We start from the raw sequence: 20,328 nt of genomic DNA on the forward strand, positions 1-20,328 counted from the left end.
AGGTTATTGAGCTGCTAATAGAGCAGCTAGAGGCGCTATGGTGATGTTTCTATTTCTAAATACCGTGCCTAGGTAGTACACTAGAGGACAGCAGCTTTACTGAGATTCCTCTCGGGTGCCGGGGCTTGTTCGTTCGTTGAAAATCGATGTGAGTTGCGCTGAACCTGCCAGTTTGCTCCCCCAGATATCAGCTTCAAGAGCGGCCAGCAACACCGCAAAGACTCGTCCAAATGCGCAGCAGACTGTGCAGTGTGATCTCGTGATGGCCACCGTAGATACTTGATCATGGTCATTCGACATTAACGACAAACCTCTGGTATCTCGTCCTCGTCGAGCTTCTTCTGCCCCTCCTCGTACCATTGCTGAAGTCTGACCAGGCCTTTACTCACTTGCCGTCATTATGCTTTAGAGCTTAATGATTGGCTCACACAGACCCACCTGCTTTTTGAAAAAACCTCTGAGCTGTTAGGGCTTCCGAAGCTGGTTGCCCCGCGGCGCCGCTCCTGCCTTTCACCCCACCCCACCCCTCCTTCCTCTGGCTCGCCTTTTAAATCTCCTCCTCCCACCACTTCCCTTGGATTTTTTCTTCTCTTCCCTCCTCGTCTCGCATACCCGGTTCAAGCATCCGATCTGCGATTTTGTATGTGCAACCCTTCAAGGCCTTGATCAAGAACATCGACAAGATCTATTGCTTCATTGCAGGTTTCTTTGGAGATATTCTTGATAATCGCCTGCTTTCCTCACGTTGCCTCTTCGTCCTCTGTTGACCAATGTGCTGGTTCCAGCGGAAAGGGCTGACGACCGTCCCCAATCCAGAGACCCTTCCCAAACGACTCATGGCACCGATCCTCACCTTAACGTCGTCGTCATCGGCCACGTCGACTCTGGCAAGTCGACCACTGTGAGTACTCTCCTCGACAATGAGCTTATCTGCCATCGTCAATCCCGACCAAGACCTGGCGGGGTATTTCTCAAAGTCAACATACTGACATCGTTTCACAGACCGGTCACTTGATCTACCAGTGCGGTGGTATCGACAAGCGAACCATCGAGAAGTTCGAGAAGGTTAGTCACTTTCCCTTCGATCGCGCGTCCTTTGCCCATCGATTTCACCTACGACTCGAAACGTGCCCGCTACCCCGCTCGAGACCAAAAATTTTGCAATATGACCGTAATTTTTTTTTGGTGGGGCACTTACCCCGCCACTTGAGCGACGGGAGCGTTTGCCCTCTTAACCATTCTCACAACCTCAATCAGTGCGTCGTCACGTGTCAAGCAGTCACTAACCATTCAACAATAGGAAGCCGCTGAGCTCGGTAAGGGTTCCTTCAAGTACGCCTGGGTTCTTGACAAGCTCAAGGCCGAGCGTGAGCGTGGTATCACCATCGATATTGCTCTCTGGAAGTTCGAGACTCCTCGCTACTATGTCACCGTCATTGGTATGTTGTCTCTCATGCTTCATTCTACTTCTCTTCGTACTAACATATCACTCAGACGCTCCCGGTCACCGTGATTTCATCAAGAACATGATCACTGGTACTTCCCAGGCCGATTGCGCCATTCTCATCATTGCCGCCGGTACTGGTGAGTTCGAGGCTGGTATCTCCAAGGATGGCCAGACCCGTGAGCACGCTCTTCTTGCCTACACCCTTGGTGTCAAGAACCTCATTGTCGCCATCAACAAGATGGACACCACCAAGTGGTCTGAGGCCCGTTACCAGGAGATCATCAAGGAGACCTCCTCTTTCATCAAGAAGGTCGGCTACAACCCCAAGGCTGTCGCTTTCGTCCCCATCTCCGGTTTCAACGGTGACAACATGCTTACCCCCTCCACCAACTGCCCCTGGTACAAGGGTTGGGAGCGTGAGATCAAGTCCGGCAAGCTCAGTGGCAAGACCCTCCTCGAGGCCATTGACTCCATCGAGCCCCCCAAGCGTCCCGTTGACAAGCCCCTCCGTCTTCCCCTCCAGGATGTCTACAAGATCGGTGGTATTGGAACGGTTCCCGTCGGCCGTATCGAGACTGGTGTCATCAAGCCCGGTATGGTCGTTACCTTCGCTCCTTCCAACGTCACCACTGAAGTCAAGTCCGTCGAGATGCACCACGAGCAGCTCACTGAGGGCCAGCCCGGTGACAACGTTGGTTTCAACGTGAAGAACGTCTCCGTCAAGGACATCCGACGTGGTAACGTCGCTGGTGACTCCAAGAACGACCCCCCTATGGGTGCCGCTTCTTTCACCGCTCAGGTCATCGTCCTCAACCACCCCGGTCAGGTCGGTGCTGGTTACGCTCCCGTCCTCGATTGCCACACTGCCCACATTGCCTGCAAGTTCGCCGAGATCCAGGAGAAGATCGACCGCCGAACCGGTAAGGCTACTGAGGCCGCCCCCAAGTTCATCAAGTCTGGTGACTCCGCCATCGTCAAGATGGTTCCCTCCAAGCCCATGTGTGTTGAGGCTTTCACTGACTACCCTCCTCTGGGTCGTTTCGCCGTCCGTGACATGCGACAGACTGTCGCCGTTGGTGTCATCAAGGCTGTCGAGAAGTCCAGCGGTGCTGCCGGCAAGGTCACCAAGTCCGCTGCCAAGGCCGCCAAGAAATAAGCAACTTATTTCTGAAATGACAACCTTCAGTGGGATCTTACGACCTCGATCTCACGCCCAAGGGCTGATGTACTCGCTTCTACGACGAAATGATCATGTTGGCATGAGCACTCGGCTTTTGTCTGGGGGCACATAATGAGAGGCAAAGAAAAAAGGCCAGGATCTCGGTTGTGTGCAAATCAAAAAAAGAATAGAGAGTCTAGAAGTGATTCGTGCAAAAGTTTCTTGTTCCTACCTATGATGCTTGTGATGTGATGTGTGACTGCTACAAATGAAGCTTCTCGTGATGTAATTTCTGCTCAATTGATTGACTTGGATTACTTGTAAGTTGAAGCAGATCCGTAGAGCTTCAGTAGCTCGTTCAGGCGGACGGTTCAGTGTGTGTGGCGATCACAGTGATGCAGTGTGCACTGTACCGTGATGTATTGTTGATGTTGTATTTTTGGTGTGTAATGATACATAATGCCCCTTTCCTCTATATATTCGTCTAATAATGATGTTACATATGATACACATGCTATTTTAGTATACAGTATTACCCTTTCCTTTTTCTTCTGCATATCCAAAGCTGCCTCGCAATCTTTACGATTTCCTCATTTACAACGTTGCAAGTCACGACCAACATGGCGCTGTAGAGAAACAGAGGTGCAAGAGAGTGACACACAAGCCTCATGAATGATCGTCCTTGTTCGTACCCGCATTCGTACTCCTGACATCGTTTCGGTCGTAGCATGTTCAAACACTTCATTTGAGAGCGGTTCAAAGCCTTTTGCGTTTCGAGTTACTCGATGTCGGCTGTTTTCTCTTTGAAGTAGACGTTTTCTTTTTCTGAGCGGGCTGCTTTTTAGCAGGCTTCTTCTCGTTTGGAAGGGTGTCGAAGAACCCAATGACACTATTTTGGTCCTTCCCTCTGTTCTCTGAAGTCGCTCGTCTGGCGAACTGAGCAGCAAATGCATCTGCATCTGACATTGTGGCGGGTTTCTGTAGCTCTGGGAGGGTATATTTGCTTGGCTTGTCCTTGGCTTTCCCGGTAGTTGCTAATTTCTTTGGCGTTGCTTTGGGCTTGGGTACTGGCTCCTGGGTTGCGAAGTACTCACTCTGGACCTTTTTGCGAGTCTTCTCTTTTTTCGTTGCAACATCTTCCTTTTGAGGTTTTGGGGGCGTGGCCTTGTCTTCTAGCAATTCTGACAAATCTGGCAAGTTGTTAGGTTTCGGGGGTGTGGCTTCTGGAAATTCTGGCAAATCTGGTAATTTGTCGATCGGAGGAGTATCCTTAGGAACGCTCGTCCTTGACTTCTTGTGGTGGTAGGCAGCATCGATGCCGTAGAGCTTCTTGTTGTCTTCACTCACAAAGGCCTTAGGGCTGGCGTACTCGTCGAGGAAACTCATGAGATCATCTGTCGCTTTCCTTTTGGCGATAGGATCGGGATATTTCTCATCAGACACTTTCTCGTCAGATTTGGTCTCGTCAAGCTGTTGCTCGTCAGGTTTGGGTGTCTTGTCGGGGTTGAGCTCAAAAGTCTGGCCCTCCGCCGCAAACAATGCCTCTATGTCGTCAAAGATCTCAACTGGAGCTCCTGTCTTTGGCTTTGGGCCAGACGTGCGTTCATTCACACAACCGCGGATTTCAAGCTTGTCACCGTTCGCCTTCGTGGCTGACTCACGCTCACCGACACGACCACGCGAATCAAACCTATCATTGCCCATCTCGATGGCTGGTCTATGTTGATTAAAGCGGCCACGCGGATCAGGCTTGTCACTGTCTCCGCTCGTAGCTGGTCTGTATCGATTGACGCGACCGCGCGAATCAAACTTTTCGTTGTCGACAATAACATCCTCAGGGAGATCCTCTCCAAACAGATTGTAACTGAAATCTTCTAGCTGGCGGCTCTTGATGGATTTGTAGCCCTCAGACCAGGAGAAGCATTTCCCAGTGGCCATGTCCTCGACCAGCTGTAAAAAGCCCACACGTCTCTCATCCTTGAAAGCAACTGGGTTCTCGCCTGGTAAACCAGCCTGGAGTGTAATCTCCTGGCGTTGGCCGCCGTGCTGTCCAGCCTCGATGCTAGAGTAGCGCAGTGTGTGGCCATTCCAAGGCATTTCCACGGTCTGATGGATCTCAGTTCCACGGAAGTCGTAAAGAACGTCTCTTTTTTCGGTGTTCATCCTGCCGCTGCCACTTCCTCGCAACCATGATCCTGGAACCCTGAGCATGGCCTGGCTCGGTGTTCGAAGTTGACCTTCACGAAGGTTGAGTTGCGATTTCTCAAAGAAACTCTTCATGCCTGGGTGACTTATTGGGAGAGCATGGGAGCGCCTGTGCTCAAGGCGGACATCTACAGCCTCTGTAGGAAGCAGCACGTCGCTGTTGTGCCAGGGCACATAAATGTGGGCGGTTACGTCGTCGGGGATCTTGAAGTTGTCGAGATCAGCCTGAGGGTGGACGGGGATGGTAATATAGACAGCAGGATCTGCAGGGAGTTTCTTCTTAGGATCTGTTACTGGACTCTTTGAAGAATCGAAATGAGGCGAAAGGTGCATAACAATGGAAGTAGTCTCCTTTAGGGGCAAGTCGTTGTCGGGTTTGAGGGCGGAGAAAGCAGCGGGATGAGGTGTAAGGGGAGCTAGGATGCGGCGTTTGCGGTAGAGTTCCTTCATCGAAGTGCTAGCGCGTTGGTGTAGGATATGGCCAAACGTTGCTGTAGTAGCGTCTACATTTCCAGTGCGAGGACATTTCTCTTCGGGAATCGCTAATTCGGAGGACAGCCCTAACGGTGGAGTGTTTTGAGTGTTCTTGCTGATGGGTGCGACAATTCTCAGCCACTTCTGGAGCTTGTCTCTCCACGACATAGCCCGAGCCTGGCGTTGTACAGGGACGGGCTGGCCAGTGACTAGGTCTTGGTCGTCCAGTCGCGGAAGACACTGGAGGACACCGTGGTCAGCGCCCGGGACGACACGGCCAACGATTAAGCGGAACACTGTGTCTGCAAGGTCTTCAGTCTCGGTTGGAGGCTCGTCAGGCTGGGGCATCCAGGAGACGCGCAACTTCTAGAAACCAGTTAGTATGATATTGTACGTTTCATGGACAAATGGAATTTCGTACCTCCTGGGAGCCATGCCTTACAGGCGTGATTGAAGTCTTGGTTAGCCGGCCGAGCTCCTTGCGCTCTGTCGGCGTCAGGGCTGCTGATCGAGTCTTCGGGAGAAGAGGGGCAACGTCGATAACCCGGCTCTTCATCCTCTGCACGGCCTGGTCGATATGAGCGAGGATACCGTAAGTAGTCGACTTCTTCGCTGTAATATTGAGGCGGCATTTTGGGGTATGCAGTGTTAGCTTCTCGTCTTCGCCGACTACGAAATCCCTTCTGAGCTCCCAGAGTAGACGCCCTATGTTGTTGGGGCCATCTATGACCGTCAGTCAGCAAATATACCACCAGGCTCAGGTTTTTGGGAACAAACATGTGAGAAAGGGGAAGATGTCAGGATCCATCCAAATAAACGCTTTTCCAAGATCGTCCGCATGTTCCTGAACCTCGATCTTCCATTTATCCAACACGATCTTCTGAGCAAGAGTGGCCTTATCATTGCCACGCAGTCGAACCGAGTTCATTGATGTCCATGGTACAATCTGTTCTATCCACTCGTATTTTACCATGTCATGATCCCTGGGTTGTGGCTTGCGAACACTGTGATACTCCCGTAGCTGGGTGACTGTGAAACCGTCGCAAAGAGTGTTGACGAGCTTGTCGATATCAGTTAGACGCAAAATACGACTCACGGGGCAAAGTTCGTCGATATTCTTGAATATCTCTTCAGATTCAGGCTCTGTCATTTCGGAAGGAGTCAAATTTTCCCAGTCAAGATCTGTGTTTTCTATAGGTTTCGCTTCCATCACGGTGGGGGCTGGCCGCTCGATGCGTGTCCTATTCGGATTGTTGATGATAATGGCATCTGCTGGCATTCCCAGAGTAGAGACTCCAAGTGATTCATCGTGCATAAGACGATCGTAAAGGCGTCTCTTTGGCAAAGGCATGAGCTCGTCCCCAACATCTTGGGCTTCTAGTTCAGGAAGTGCAGATACCTCGATCCCTGGCTTCTGCGATTCTCCCAAAAGGTCGTCCAGCGCATACTGTTCGGGGCTAGGTGAATGTCTTGACGACGATTTGGGGAGGTCGGGCAGGTCAGGTAAAACATATCTTGACAATCGCGGTTGTGATGGGGATTCGTCCAGTGCACCGTCCAGTACTGCTTGTGCATTGTCAATTGGCTTCTCTGGGAATGTCTCGTCGCCAGGAGATGCCTTTGCGTCGAACTCAGGTTTGGAGATCGAGTCATCGTCTAATTGAGGTTCCTCGGAGCTACTAGTTGGCTCAGAGCCGACGTCGGTAGAGGAGGGAAGATTCGGAGCCGGTGTCGCGTCTTCTGCCCCTGTAGATGAAACCTTTGACTCTTCTTTCGGCTTTATTTTCGAAGCTTCCGTATCCGTTATAAAAGGCTCAACCTTGTTCTCCCCTGCATTTCCAAGTTCGGATGTATATAATCGTCGTGCCAGGCCGTCATGGACTGGACTTGGTCGGAAGCCCAGTCCAGTGCTGCGTTGTGTTATTAAGCCAAACCTGCATGCCAGGCGAATACGCGGCACTCGCACCGCTCTAGAAATCATTGAGAAGTAAAGAATGAATAGGGAAGCCCCATGGGGGAGCAGAATGCGACAATGCGACCAAAATTGCCCAGAACTAAGGTAGAGACCAGTGTTCCTAGAAATTTTATCCGATAAGCGATAACTCGATAAGCGATAAGCTCCCACATGTCTGATAAGACTGAACGCGTCTAAGTTGGGAAGACCGCGTATAGCCTTTCGTCAGTATGAGCCGGCCCCTCCATCTTTTTTCATTCATACAAGTTGCCAATATTTGCATCATTGGAACTTTGGTTGCATCGATCTGAGTATCTGTGTGAGATTTGATATTGAGTAACAACAATTGTTCGCTATTACTATGCCTACACAAAGGCGCCGCCGTCCTGTGAGTACAATTCGTCAGTGATTCACTAACAGGACGAAGCTCTAACCTACTATACGCTTCAGGCCCAAGACGAGGAATCAGAGGAAGATGTTCGTCCCCGTCAACGAAATAAGGTCGATTCTGAGGACGAGAACGAACAAGAACCAAGCGATGCCGAAATGGATGGAGACCAACACCATACCCAAAGTGCCGACGATCAGCTGGTGAAGAAGCTGGTGCGGTACGTTATTTCCTGCGAATATTCGAGAATCGCGATCCGCCGAGACGGTATTAAAGAACGAGGTAACAATGGCAACCATGGGATAACAGGACAAAGCTAACTCAGGAATAGTCCTCGGCACCCAAGGCCGATCATTCAGGCGCATCTTCGATTCGGCGCAGACACAGCTCAGACGGGTCTGGGGCATGGAATTGAGGGAGTTGCCTGTTAGAGAGAAGATGTCACTCCAGGAAAAGCGTCAAGGTACAGCTATCGTCCATCGTTCTTGATCCAGCTACTAATAACGCATAGCTATGAAGGCTAATGCCCAGCCCAAGCTCGGTTCTGGTGCCTACATCCTTACGTCGATATTACCAGAAGCGTATCGCCATGCAACAATCCTCGCCCCATCCAAGACACCAAGTGCGGACGACGAAGCTACATACGCAGGATTCTATACAATGGTCATTTCGGTGATTTCCCTGAGCGGCGGAGAATTGAGCGAACAGAAGTTGAAGCGGTATCTCCAGCGGCTCAACGCCGACCAGAATGTATCAATGGACAAGACAGAAATAATCCTGAAGAGGATGGAGAAACAAGGCTACGTCATCAAGAGAGTTGAAAGACCACCTTTGGGCCAAGACGGCGACCCAACTACGACGTGGCATGTCGGTCCTCGTGGAAAAGAAGAAGTCGGCATTGACGGTGTGATGGGCATGACGCGGGAGGTTTATGGCGACAGCTGGAATGACGATAACGAGAAGAAGCTTCGTGCGAGTCTGAACATCAGGGATGCGCCTCAACAGGACGGCGAAGAAGACGACGAAGCTGTGGGCGAAGGCAGTCGAATGCAGGGATAAGACAAAAGAGATGAGGACTATTGTCGACATTATGATACCCCAATACAGACCAAACAATTAATTTTAAAGATTGAGACTGTTCGCGATCTTGTATGGTGAAATATCGTATTGTAGGTCTAAAATCTTCCCTACCATAGGGGTATTAATCCTTGACGCCTTTCCAAATTCCCGAGCGAAACGAAGCCATGTTGAATCTCTTAGCTCTGCCTGCGATATCGTATTGTCCGTCCGCTCTAATCCTCGCGTGGCGGAGGAGGACCACAAGGCTGCACCATTTTCTGCGCCCAACAGGTTAGCTATTGGCCTTTGACAAGGAGCAGCTTGACATACCCTGATCATCTGCGCGCGAATCTTGGTAATGGGTTCATTCTCAGCAAGCGCGATATAAGAGAGAAGAGGCCTATGGCCGGCGATGGAAGAGTATGTGTCGCGCTGAATGTTGGTGCGCCATTCCCAGCTTGTCGTGTCTGGGTGACCAGTGCCGACGTATTTCGCTTGGAGGCGCTCGAGTTCTTGCTGGGTGCGGAGTTTGTCGGCCTTGCTCTATGTCAGCATGCGATTTTCGTAATTTGGGATTGGAAGAGACGTACCATGTTGCTTGATATTAGAGATGGTTGTTTGTTAGCGGACGAACGAATGCGCCGAGATCGCGAAACGATGAAAGTTGATGCGACTGATAAGATAGGGCGCCTCGGTATGTGCATAACGCCAGGACATGTACAGCAATGCCTTTTGAGTTGATGGAAATTCATGCAAATGAAATAATTATACGAGAGAGATTACTGCTTCATCTTTGAATCTTTTTCTATATACAAGAAATGGTTACATTACTGTCATTGTGGGCATTGTTGATCTGATTCATATGTCAGGCACTCATTTCCATGTAAGTCGAGGTGCCGAGAGTTTTCAGGTGGCCAAGCTGGTGCTGTTCAAGACTTGCTTCCCAAGCCAAGAACATAGTGACTCAACATGTTCTTTTATCCTACATAACATCTTGGCTGTATTCCTAGTAGGATAAAGAGAGAATTTGTCAATGGTCTGTAGCGATTGAGGATGAAACAGCTACCTTACCCAGCTGATGTACGCCGCCTAAACATCGGCAGTTTGGGATTTGCCTACAGATCTCCAGTTAATGACCCCTGCTTCTCATTTCATCAAGAACAATAATAGATGATGTTGACACGAACTGATAAATCACAAAGAGACCACGCATTAACTACGAGCTGCTAATTCATTGACATAACCAGTACCGTTTCTCATCTTGTATATAAATTTCAGCGACCTCAACTTTACTGACCTTTTGGCAAACCCCCGAATTAATCATTCTTGCAAGTTTACTACTTAGAGATCAAGAACGGATTCAACCTAGTCACGTCAGGATTAGGAGAGATGGGTTCGACGGGCAAGGTTGCTCTGCCAGAGCACTGGACAGAGTTGAGCGCGGCCAGAGTGCACAGGCAACAATGTGCCGACGAAGTGGATGCTATCAAGAAGACGTGTTTATCAGAATGCGAAAAAGCAAACGTGGTGGAATGCGAAAAGTGTTTCCCCAAAGTCCTCGACAGGATGCGTGCTCGATATTGCGATGCTGAAGGCAGAGAGTGGTTCTCAGAGCGAAGAGCATTTCTGAATGAACTGGAAGTCATGTTTACCGATGTCAAAGATCACAAGAAGATCGACCTCAAGTCAATCGAAGACAGTATTGCATCGGAAAAAGAGGCATGGTACCGCTGGGTGCTACGCATGTACCCGCAGTTCCTCTCAGTAGGAGGCGGCGGGGCAGATCAAGACGAACTGCGAGCAATGCTAGACGACCCGGTTAAGCGCTGGGAAGAGCTCACCGAGAGGATATGGGAGGGTGTTGGCAAGCCAGCAAACTGGGAAGCCGATGTGGACTCCCTTACCGATCAGATTACAGTCGCCAAAAACGACGCAGCATCATTGAAACAGATCTATATCAACTTCTTCTTCAAAGATTCGCAAACGGGAGAAGTGGTGGAAAATGCGCAGCAATACCTGGAAGCATATGCGGCCAGCGACACCATGTCCATTGAGCAAGTCATTGACCGGATCTCACAAGATCGCAAAGCGAGCCTTATGACGGAACCGCAACGTGAGCATCACAGAAATCGACTGGATGAGCTGCGTCGAGCAAAGATGGCGTTTGAGCAGAACAGGCTGCAGAATAAGACTCAAGCCCAAGCAAGCCAAACGCCCGCTGTTTCCCAGGACTTATACAACCTACCACCCTGTGCGGTTTGTGCAGCTACAGTGGACCCTAAGGATGTTCTCTCATGCTCGGTGTGCCAAGCACTTGCTCATATGGGGGGTAAGAGGGAATTAACAGTGTGGTGCTCGGATGAATGCTTCGAAAAGGGTGCTGTGAGTGTTGCCAGCTTCTTCAGACTGACTGGATCTAACCTGAGCAGGGCGACCACAATGAATTGGAGCACGACTGCGAGAGCGGAGATAGATGTGTGCAGTATGAGGACGAAGACATCGAAATGCAAGACTGGACTAGTAACGCAGTGGCGTGCAAGGAATGCATTGATCAAAAGAGAGACACTATATACTGCTCGATCGGATGTGCAGCATCCAACCTCTCAAGGCATAGACACGAAAAACATGGACTCAAGACGGCTGCGTATGAGATCAAGAAGCTGGCAGTGCCGCTATGGGAAGTCGTGGAAAAGACTCTGAAGGAGGCAAACCCGGGGCTGAAGTATACAGTGGTTGAATGAGGTATATATGTATATGTGTTAGTTGTGTCTTGACAACCGGTGTAATATTATTATTTGGGCGTCAGTATAGATTCTGATCAGGCGTGTCAGAGAGAGGGTTTGGGCAAGACATTAATTGAAGAAGCAGTATTTTCCTATATATTCTGGGCACCACCTATTCCTCTTTGTTCTATTTTTCTGGAACATCGCTCGAAACTCGATACTCTCACTGGCTGTATAGTATATATGTGTGCTTACATGTCAGCTGTCTTGTGTGGGTCATAAGATCCGAGAGCTGTCGGCGATTGAGCATGATTCGGTTCCTCATTACACCGGCGCAAGTCACGACTCTCGCTTTCACGTTGTCGCTCGAGGGTTTCTTCCTTTCACTGTTCAATCATTGGTCTTGTACTTTTGTCAATTGTTCAATTCAACACTAAACCGCTACCAATTGACATCTCGCACAAATGGCGAGCGAGTCACCGACAGCTGAGGCTTGTCCAGTTCGGAAGAGGGTCTCAACAGCCTGTGAAGCCTGCCGCGCTACAAAGATAAAATGCCAGCCGAGTGAACAGCCTGGGGTCTGTCGCAAGTAAGACCTCTCAATCAAAGATTTGTTTACATGGCATCATCTGACGTGGAAAGGTGTCTGGAGTCCAAGAAAGAATGTATATCGCGAACAGGCCCGCGAACGCGCAGAAGAAGGACAAAATAGTAGGAAATATTCTGTCGCATTGGGAAAACAGGCTGATAACTTGATACAGCGCGATAGAAACTCATCAACCACCGCCTCCGCCACCACCAGCGCCATCAAAGACTTTCACCATTGACTTTGAAGTTCCAACACAATTGGACGTCGATGAGAACTTTGACAACCTTCGAGACTCACATGCGCAGTTCATAGACTCAATATTCCCTTCAGATCCAGATGCGGATCTCAGTAGCTTCGAAGACTCGCCCGTCACGGGGTTTCCTACGCCGTCCTCGTCTCACACGCATTCGATACAGTCTTTCCATGCGAAGCCCCAATTCAACCTTGACTCTGCAGAGTCGCTGTTAGTTTCGTTTCGGGGGATGTTGGTTCATTATCCTGTCATTGTGTTGAGGCCTGATGAGACGGTGGCCAGCCTTGCTGCGACCAGGCCGTTTGTCTTGTTGGCGATATTGGCTGCAGCTTCTGGATCGCGCACTTTGCAGGGACATACGCTTTACGACGATGAATTTCGAAAAGTATTGGGCCTCAAGTTTGTGGCAAGCGGCGAGAGAAGCATGGAATTGCTACAAGGAATTCTCATCTATTGCGCTTGGTCAGTAGATTAGCCCTGAACAAGTTTGCCATGTTGTTAACATTCACAGGTACCCATTTCATCTGAGACCAAAGAACAGACAGGCCTTCCAATACTACCGTATGGCTGGTGATCTGTTAAGTGACCTCGATCTCGACCAAGAAATGCCTAACCTTGACAACACAATACCGGGCGATATGAGCAGTATGCAGCTCGACAGACTACGGGCGTATCTAGCATACCACTACGCCGTGTCCAAGTACGTCCTCCTCGAGATACACCAATACCAACTTACTCACAGTTTGGACAGCTTCCTCTGCACTTGGAAGAAGATGGATCTGCTCATGCCCCAGTGGACGCCCTGGACCGCAACGTGCTGCGAACTACTTCACCGCCACGCCGAGGTTGATGGTGATGTTTCACTGAGCTACCTTGTTCGACTTGCAAACATGACGACCACGGCGAACAACTCGATACGAGATAATGATCCGCAGGTGAACCAGCAGGTTCAACTTATGCTGCTGGGACTCGAGATGCAGCACAGGGAGATGAAAGAGACCATGGTACCACATCTCTCTCGTTCAGGTAAGCCATCTTTATTGCAGTGCTAACATTTCTAACGTTATACAGCACCTGTGAAACTCGCACATCTCTTCTTCGACGTCTTTTTGCAAGGTGGTGCCATCTTCTGCCTCACACGCGCCAACACAAGAAAACCTCATTTCATCCACCCATCATCAGCCCGTCTCACACGCTGCGTGAATAACACCCGCGCCCTGTTCGACTACCTCCTCAATCTTGACAGCTTCAAGTACTTCACAAGCATCGATTGGACAAAGTTCATCCTCTCCGTGATCCTCGCTGTGCGACTCTCTTTCCCCATATCTGAGGTCCCAGACTGGGATCATGCTTGGGCACGCTCACAGTTACGGTTTGACGAATTCCTCGAGTTCATGTGTGACGGGCCGGAGGATCTCACACCGTCTAGTAAACGTGTCGACGTACTCTCCGCAAGCCGTGTGATACTGCGTGTTGTGAAATCGAAGTACGACAGACGCATTGCTATGCTCACAGCACCGAGTCTGACTTCAAGGGGCGTGGGACACCAAGGATGCCCCATGTTTGATAAAGATATGCAGCCATACATATCGGCGTGGGACACAGACTTTGACATGAATTCTGCAATGCTCACACCGGGTCTGAATACGGATGGGCAGCAAACTATGTACCATGATCTATGGGCGACTATGACCATGAGTTGGGCAAATGATGGCTCAGTGGACTCGTAGAGCTAGCGGAGTTTTTGCCCTATGTATTATCTACAGCCAATGGATATGATATCTCAACTATCCCCAAACAGTTGGCGTTGTCAACATCAAACTGGAACACTACCTCCCTGGTAAACACGTGACAGATGCCTCATTCACGCAGTAAGCAATCTCATAGCTACGGTTTCAGTCTCATTCCAGGTGATTTGCATACTCAATTCCTGGGTTCATCGACTAGTAGTACTCTACTGCAACTCCATTTCCACTGCCACCACCGTCGTCCCAAGTTTATCATACCTGCATGAGCATCCCCCTCACATATACCTACACAAACACCAGAAACAGATTATCTGATCAACCTCTCAACTTACACCCTACCCACCGGATCATCTCCGCCTCCTCTCTCGTCCAATAACCTCAGACCACACAATCTCCGTGCCTCTGCAGGCGTCTCAACACAGAAATCACCCATTTCCACCCCCTGTCCTCGCCCACACACCCCCTTGCTACCGGTTATTCCCACATGACAACCTCCCTTGCCGCACAGCATCTCTTCCCCTTCGCAATTTCCGCGCCCGTCCCGTCCGCCCGTCGAGGGCTCGGCCCGCGAACCTGGGTAAGCTATATTGTTGTGTAGTAGAGTGTAACCCATCTACAGGCTGTAAACAGAGACAGATGCATATTGGTAAGCACCATCCTCTGGGGCCTTCCATCACCAGTTCCCGATGGTGCGTAACACGAGCACGAGCATCTACACAGGCATAAGCGCCTCGGTCTGTGTACGAAGCGCCGATTGCAGCGAATGCAGCACCACACGAAGCGCATACTCAGATACACGACCTACTTTAACTTGCATCTGTCAAGCCACACAATGCTACCCTACCCTGTCAGGATTTGTATGCGTGGAAGCCTCAGAGCCATTGGTTAATAACCGGGCTCATCGAGATGGATATGCTTCACCGGTAATGCTGGTTGATACACATATGATCAAATCTCTAGGACTTGAGCGTATACAAGTTGCATTTCTTGATCATGGACGAGGATATCGTCGGCTTCACTTTCAATGCACCACGTTCTTTGGGGTAGTGGTTGCAACGTCAAGCTGACTGGGCATGCAATGACATTGAAACTGCAATTCAAGCGCTGACAAACCAATAATCCTGTGATGATGAGGCCAGTGGCATGCGAATGCCCCTCAATATTCGTCAATACTTCGTAATGAGGACGGGAAGTTAAGTAAGTAATGGACTGATTTAGATTGGCAAAGAACGAGAGAACAGACATTACATGCACGTGGAGACACGAAAGCTAAAAACAAATAAACAGCTGAAACTTGTACTCTATCACTAATAACCGCCTACCGACAGAAGGTAGGAATCTGTAGCCGTGTCGTTGAGACTCAACAACATTGACCAGAAGAAAGCCTATAATCCACCATGCTATGCTTCGTCCGCCTTGATGAAGATGTAAAAGGCTGTGCTTGCAAATACATGCCCCAACTCGCGTGAAAGCCCGAATTCTGATGCACGAAAAGAAAAGAAAAAGAAAAAGAGAAAGAAATAGAAAGGAAACGCCCTATTCCTGCGCCTGACGCGGTGCATATATGGATATATCGCGTTAAGCCCAGTCCCTTCCCAATGTTCCATTGATGCTGTCCTCCCTTCCAAATGCGACATTTCAAAGAGCTCTGATCCAACAGCAACAGATGGGCTTAAGTATGCCTTATGCCGTTGCCAAGTCTGACCAAGATAACCATGAAGAAGGACTTCAAACGCCAGTTTCCGCGGTGATGGATCAGATAAACGAACTCCTCAATGCCGATGCGGTCTGCTGGAAATGCCCAGTGGTGATATCTTGGTATGCGTGTGTCGAGTCCTTGATCTCGTGTAGCCGTCCGATCCCATGCTCCAATCCTTCTGAATGCAAACGCGGGACGACCGCTCCAGTTTCTTCCATGCTCCAGGGAATCCTGATCCATCCTTACCTTATCCCAAATAAACTCCCAGCATTGATATGAACCAAATGAATCTCAATAACCCGCGCTTCCCTGAACCCCGTTCTTTCATGCAAAAATACTCTCCTTTGTGACTGGCCACATCTCAACTCCTGATCTTCATTCTTCTTCACTTCCCTTGGTGAATTTCGCCATGCTCTACCCTCTTTGTTTTGCTGCTTTTCTCTTCTGCTTTTTGGTTTGTACCGTTAAGTTATAGATTGCGCCTCAGTTGCAGTTGCCAATTGTATTGAGAGAAATCAGGGGTGCGGTCAAGTCGAAGAGGTTCGTAGCGAGAGTGTGTAGCTTGAACTCGAATTACGAGATCCAGGCAAACAGTGCGCCAAGTTACACTAGATCAAGACTGATGATACTTGGTGTCTGTCGGCTCTGAATTATATCCACACCCAGCCGAACCATCCACAAGACGGCTGTAAGTTGAAGAAGCACTCCCAACTGCGAGGAATCAAAACGCCGTATATAAACGATGAAAATGAATGGGTGTTCGTAAAAAATGGGGAATCATTGACGAAATAGGAAGAAAAAAAGAAAACAAAACATAAAAAAGCAATGAATAAATGAAAACACGAAAGTCCCCAAGCCAACAACAGGTATAGTCACACATAAAACCCAACGATGTGGACTGTGATCGTTAACCATGGAGAGTATTTTGTTTAATTTCCCAGCATATGAGTTGGACTAAAGCTTGATGATTGAGCATGGGCACTGTGAGGCGATGGCGTAGCATGGTTGTTGAACACAGGAACAGGCCAGGCTTGATGTGTGAAACCACCAAAAGTGCCAGCGGGGCTGGAGTTCATCGGGGCCCCTCCATGGAAGGGGCCTCGGCCGTTTCCGAGCATTGGCTGGGGAAGACCAGGAGGTGGTCCAGGAGCTGGGCGGTTAGCTGACCCGAAAGTATTCATAGAAGCAGCAAGGTTGCCGTTCATTTGACCCAGTGCACCTGGGTTTGCGTGAGCAGGATTCTGACCAGCTCGCACACCAAGGGGGTTCTTCGAGAAGCTGAGTCGAATTCCACCCTTATTGCTGTTGGACAAAAGTTTCCCATAGAGTTCTGTCAGTGCCTTGGAAGCGAATGGGATGTCTTCGAATTCGACAAAGCACATAGGCCCATTTCCTTTCGTGCGAAAACAAAGACGTTTGTAGCCCCGCTGCTTGGAGAAGAGAGTCTTGAGTTCCTCTTCCGCCGTGTCCATGGGAAGATTACCAACATACAGAGTGTTGCAAGGGGGGTTCTGATCAGCCGTATTGGCGTGTGGATAGTTCATACGTCCGAATGGTGATTGGTTTGGAGCCTGGTACCCAAAAGGACCCTTGCCCGACGGAGACATAGGGCCAGACTGTGCTGACATTCCGCTTCCGTATTGAGGTAGAGATGAAGGAGCAGAAGGAGGCATATTGGTGTTGAGTGAAAGAGCAGCCATCCCGTTGATAGGAACACTAGGAACTGTGGCCCTGCGCGGTGCATTGCCGTAGGAAAGTGCGTCTTCAACTAGGTTGAGGGTGTCATAATTATCGTCAAAAGAATCATTGGCGATAAGGCTCTTGCCTGTCACCCTGCCAGGCTCGGTCAGGTGATTGCCGATGGGAGATTGTGAGGAGAAAATCTTCTGCAAGTTGTCCTCACTCTGAGGAAGGTCGTGCCCAGGGTAAACATTGGTTGTTTGAGGGGAGATGCTCTCCAGTGATTGAAAGACCCCGCTGTGAACAGGTTCTGTAGGCTGTTGATGCGAGACAGGGGGCTCGTCGCCGAGAATTTCGACTCTCAAAAGCGCACTATTGGAAGTGTTCGCGCATCCATCCAGCAGCTTTTTGGCATCCTCAGCGCCTGCCCTTGTTCGGAATTTGAGCAATGCTGTAAGATAGCGCTGGTCTGCAGATTCCACAGGAAGGAGTTCGACATCAACAAGATCTTGCGACCAAACCAGCATGAACCGCACCGACTCCCTGGAGGTTTCTAGCGGCAGATTTCGAATTAAGACATGAACCGGGGAAGATGAGAAGCCTATCGGTGCCGGGGTGTATCTGTGGATATCGCGCGATATCTGGGGATGAGGATATGGTGGTGCCATAGATCGAAGGCCAGGAGTGAGAAAACTAGGTGTAGCCATGGCCGAGAGTGTTGCAGCAGATGCAACTGTACTTGAGGTATTGGATAGGGCTGCCGTCGCAGCAGAGGGTTTGACTGAAGTAGTGGATGGAGGCGGCAAAGGACTTGCGCGATAGGAAAGATTAGCTGTTGGAGATGCTATCCTTGCTGGATCGGATGGTGGTGCGCTTCGATCAATGTTCATTGCCCACTGTGCAGTTGCATAAGCTGGGACAAGACCTAATTCGTCGGGGAGATACGATTTGGGGTTAAGCGAATGCGACTATCGAAGAGATCTGGGAGTTCAAGCTTGTCGTAATCGCGTTTGTCGTGGGTATTGGTGCAGTCGCGGTCGCAATCGCAAAGTTGATGAGTGTTTCGTCAAATTTTGAGAGATGAGTGACAACCTAGTAAGGGTGAATGGTTTGAGGCGGATCGTAGTCTGGCGCAATCTGCCTTTACGTGGTGGTTGAGGATCGAGGTAAACAGTTGCGCGTTGATCGCTGGCACCGATGATTGACTCAATGATATCAGTATGCAATTGGGTCTGAAGGTCGCTATAATCAAGACAAGTATGATGTGCGCTCTGTAAGTGCGATGTCGCGTTAGCAAGATGATGGGTAGAATGCGCCGAGAAAATGACGTGAAAATGAGTGCGACAGACAGGACAGACTGTCGCAGTGAGCAGAGCAAGCAGGTGTGGTGCAAGTTGCAATGAATGTTGCGAGGATTGGGGAGGGGGGCCGTTGTGGTTAATGTAGGGGGCGCCAGAAACTCTCCATACCCCAGCCGTAGGACACGGCTACCTTAGGTAGGGGAGAAACGGTAGCGGCAGCGGTAGTGTCTGTAGCGAGAAGATGGTGGGAAGGATTGGCAATGCTTGGTATCCCTACAGCAGGTAGGTGGATTTGGGGCCTGCGTGGGAGGTATGGGTGTCCCGAAGACCAGACTGGTATGTGACTGAGATACGCTGGGGTGAGGGAACGCGGGATTGTACCTTGGTGCCTGAATCAAGCGAGGGAGTTTTAAACACCTTGTGTAAGAGGAGCCAAGGGAATGGAGACCAACCCAGAGAGTGCGACTCGGTGGGTAGCAGCAAAGTGACGGGACAGGCGGACCAGGTAACACTCAAGAGTGGTACGGATACTGATGCCAGTAGTTACTTGTCCTGGGCTACCAAAGATTGAAGAGAACGACAACCCTGCGAAATCCTGCAAGTGTGTGTGCATGTGTGTATGTGTAGATGGAGGGATGATGTTGGGAATGAAGGGGAGAAACGGGAAATGAAGTGGATAGTTTGGAAGCAGAACACGGGAGATGGACGGAGAGGGGGGAGCAAGACCGTGTGATATTGTCAACCACCTTACCTTAGTAAAGTCACTCACTTATTTTAAGAGAGATACAGATGTGTAGGCAGAGTAGGTAGTGGAGATAGGTGAGAACTTGGAGGGTAACAACGGCAGCGAGAATCGCAAAGTGCGGCGCGGGCGCAGTAGTCTGTAGGTAAGCTGGTAGGGTAAGGTAAGGTATACTCGGTAGCTGGAGGTGAGAATCTGTCGCACGTGTCCCGGTAATTCCTCAGCTAGGTCAAGGTACAGTAAGTAAGTAAGTAAGGTCCGTTTCCTTCTGACGCTCGGTCCAAGCACTGCTGATCGATTTGGTTTCTTGCTTGGGCTGGGCTGGGCTGGGCTGCTTCGGCTGCTTCCAAGTCTTTGGTTCAATGGAGTAAATTGGATCCGGTCCTTGTCCTTGTTGTGCCTGGACGCTTTGCTTGTCTTTGGTGGACACGGCCTTCGCTAGCGAGTATCGTGTCCGGGGATCAGGTCCGGGGATCAAGGGGCTCAGAGAAGCTTGGACTAAAGTGGAATGGTTGGAAAATAGAGTGGTTTTCTGCTTGGTTTCGAAGATGCTATTGTTGATCCAAACACCTGAGAAAATGCTGATGAGTAGAGAGTTGTTAAAGAAGCCCCAAGGTAAAATACGGCAGATGGTGCAGGTCGCCTTGATATTCGAGGATCCAAAATGCGTCTCTTGCAGATCCTACAGTGTTGCGCTGGACTCGGTGTTGTATATGCAGTCAGTATGCAGTTGGCCGACGCAGTCCAGTCGAAGCTGTTTCAGCCGCGATTGAGACTCGATGTGCCTGAAATGGTTCGAATGTCAGATTAGCCACTTGAGGTCCAAGCGGTCATCTGTATCATTACGTACGTACGCAATAAGTTGCTTCCAGGTAATTCCCAGGCAAATCAGTCCGTCCATACTCAA

At 49.9% G+C, this 20,328-nt stretch overlaps 8 protein-coding genes across 11 annotated transcripts; 4 read left to right on the forward strand and 4 right to left on the reverse strand.

Moving 5' to 3' along the window:
- Positions 1-920: 920 nt before the first annotated feature.
- Positions 921-2,603, forward strand: FOXG_03515 (elongation factor 1-alpha; the record flags this gene model as incomplete). Its single annotated transcript, XM_018381269.1, has 4 exons — positions 921-938; positions 1,003-1,065; positions 1,301-1,439; positions 1,495-2,603. 4 exons carry the CDS (start codon positions 921-923, stop codon positions 2,601-2,603), a joined length of 1,329 nt encoding a protein of 442 aa, XP_018237716.1.
- On the reverse strand, positions 1,518-7,355 carry FOXG_03516 (uncharacterized protein). Its single transcript, XM_018381270.1, has 3 exons — positions 6,063-7,355; positions 5,707-6,008; positions 1,518-5,651 (listed from the first exon to the last, which is right to left on the reverse strand). The coding sequence occupies exons 1-3, from the start codon at positions 7,264-7,266 to the stop codon at positions 3,363-3,365; spliced, it is 3,795 nt and encodes a 1,264-aa protein (XP_018237717.1). The 5' UTR covers positions 7,267-7,355; the 3' UTR covers positions 1,518-3,362.
- A 24-nt stretch (positions 7,356-7,379) lies between these two features.
- FOXG_03517 (uncharacterized protein) lies at positions 7,380-8,783 on the forward strand. The gene is made up of 4 exons (XM_018381271.1): positions 7,380-7,627; positions 7,690-7,909; positions 7,959-8,090; positions 8,139-8,783. Exons 1-4 carry the CDS (start codon positions 7,601-7,603, stop codon positions 8,684-8,686), a joined length of 927 nt encoding a protein of 308 aa, XP_018237718.1. The 5' UTR covers positions 7,380-7,600; the 3' UTR covers positions 8,687-8,783.
- On the reverse strand, positions 8,499-9,320 carry FOXG_03518 (uncharacterized protein). Its single transcript, XM_018381272.1, has 3 exons — positions 9,277-9,320; positions 9,017-9,223; positions 8,499-8,964 (listed from the first exon to the last, which is right to left on the reverse strand). Exons 1-3 carry the CDS (start codon positions 9,277-9,279, stop codon positions 8,920-8,922), a joined length of 255 nt encoding a protein of 84 aa, XP_018237719.1. The 5' UTR covers positions 9,280-9,320; the 3' UTR covers positions 8,499-8,919.
- A 524-nt stretch (positions 9,321-9,844) lies between these two features.
- On the forward strand, positions 9,845-11,628 carry FOXG_03519 (uncharacterized protein). Its single transcript, XM_018381273.1, has 2 exons — positions 9,845-11,068; positions 11,116-11,628. Exons 1-2 carry the CDS (start codon positions 10,076-10,078, stop codon positions 11,425-11,427), a joined length of 1,305 nt encoding a protein of 434 aa, XP_018237720.1. The 5' UTR covers positions 9,845-10,075; the 3' UTR covers positions 11,428-11,628.
- A 77-nt stretch (positions 11,629-11,705) lies between these two features.
- FOXG_03520 (uncharacterized protein) lies at positions 11,706-14,867 on the forward strand. 4 transcript variants are annotated; one of them, XM_018381275.1, is made up of 6 exons: positions 11,706-11,998; positions 12,052-12,120; positions 12,171-12,713; positions 12,763-12,951; positions 13,003-13,277; positions 13,323-14,867. In XM_018381275.1, the coding sequence occupies exons 1-6, from the start codon at positions 11,874-11,876 to the stop codon at positions 13,979-13,981; spliced, it is 1,860 nt and encodes a 619-aa protein (XP_018237722.1). In that variant the 5' UTR covers positions 11,706-11,873; the 3' UTR covers positions 13,982-14,867. The 4 variants fall into 4 exon arrangements, with proteins under 4 accessions (XP_018237722.1, XP_018237723.1, XP_018237721.1 ...); XM_018381276.1 differs by having other exon boundaries at positions 11,706-12,120; positions 13,323-14,333; XM_018381274.1 differs by having other exon boundaries at positions 12,763-13,277; positions 13,323-14,333.
- Positions 14,868-16,627: 1,760 nt separating this feature from the next.
- FOXG_03521 (uncharacterized protein) lies at positions 16,628-18,268 on the reverse strand (the record flags this gene model as incomplete). The annotated part of the gene is made up of 1 exon (XM_018381278.1): positions 16,628-18,268. One exon carries the CDS (start codon positions 18,266-18,268, stop codon positions 16,628-16,630), a length of 1,641 nt encoding a protein of 546 aa, XP_018237725.1.
- A 1,382-nt stretch (positions 18,269-19,650) lies between these two features.
- FOXG_18572 (uncharacterized protein) lies at positions 19,651-20,322 on the reverse strand (the record flags this gene model as incomplete). The annotated part of the gene is made up of 3 exons (XM_018398699.1): positions 19,651-20,002; positions 20,108-20,206; positions 20,276-20,322. 3 exons carry the CDS (start codon positions 20,320-20,322, stop codon positions 19,651-19,653), a joined length of 498 nt encoding a protein of 165 aa, XP_018237726.1.
- Between the last annotated feature and the right edge of the window lie 6 nt (positions 20,323-20,328).

The sequence above is a fragment of the Fusarium oxysporum genome, chromosome 8 (genome assembly GCF_000149955.1).
Source record: "Fusarium oxysporum f. sp. lycopersici 4287 chromosome 8, whole genome shotgun sequence".
Classification (NCBI taxonomy): Eukaryota; Fungi; Ascomycota; class Sordariomycetes; order Hypocreales; family Nectriaceae; genus Fusarium; species Fusarium oxysporum.

Bases quoted from the DNA above. Each gene is read 5' to 3' on its own strand.
- FOXG_03517 (XM_018381271.1), top strand. From the start codon at position 7,601: ATGCCTACACAAAGGCGCCGCCGTCCT. The intron at 7,628-7,689 runs GTGAGTACAATT...TATACGCTTCAG, and splicing joins CACAAAGGCGCCGCCGTCCT to GCCCAAGACGAGGAATCAGA. The intron at 8,091-8,138 runs GTACAGCTATCG...AATAACGCATAG, and splicing joins ACTCCAGGAAAAGCGTCAAG to CTATGAAGGCTAATGCCCAG.
- FOXG_03518 (XM_018381272.1), bottom strand. The intron at 8,965-9,016 runs GTATGTCAAGCT...TGTTGGGCGCAG, and splicing joins TTCGCGCGCAGATGATCAGG to AAAATGGTGCAGCCTTGTGG.
- FOXG_03520 (XM_018381274.1), top strand. From the start codon at position 11,874: ATGGCGAGCGAGTCACCGACAGCTGAGGCTTGTCCAGTTCGGAAGAGG. The intron at 12,121-12,170 runs GTAGGAAATATT...AACTTGATACAG, and splicing joins CGCAGAAGAAGGACAAAATA to CGCGATAGAAACTCATCAAC. The intron at 12,714-12,762 runs GTCAGTAGATTA...TAACATTCACAG, and splicing joins ATTCTCATCTATTGCGCTTG to GTACCCATTTCATCTGAGAC.
- FOXG_03519 (XM_018381273.1), top strand. From the start codon at position 10,076: ATGGGTTCGACGGGCAAGGTTGCTCTGCCAGAGCACTGGACAGAGTTG. The intron at 11,069-11,115 runs GTGAGTGTTGCC...TAACCTGAGCAG, and splicing joins AATGCTTCGAAAAGGGTGCT to GGCGACCACAATGAATTGGA.
- FOXG_03516 (XM_018381270.1), bottom strand. From the start codon at position 7,266: ATGATTTCTAGAGCGGTGCGAGTGCCGCGTATTCGCCTGGCATGCAGG. The intron at 6,009-6,062 runs GTTTGTTCCCAA...TGACGGTCATAG, and splicing joins CATCTTCCCCTTTCTCACAT to ATGGCCCCAACAACATAGGG. The intron at 5,652-5,706 runs GTACGAAATTCC...ACTGGTTTCTAG, and splicing joins TAAGGCATGGCTCCCAGGAG to AAGTTGCGCGTCTCCTGGAT.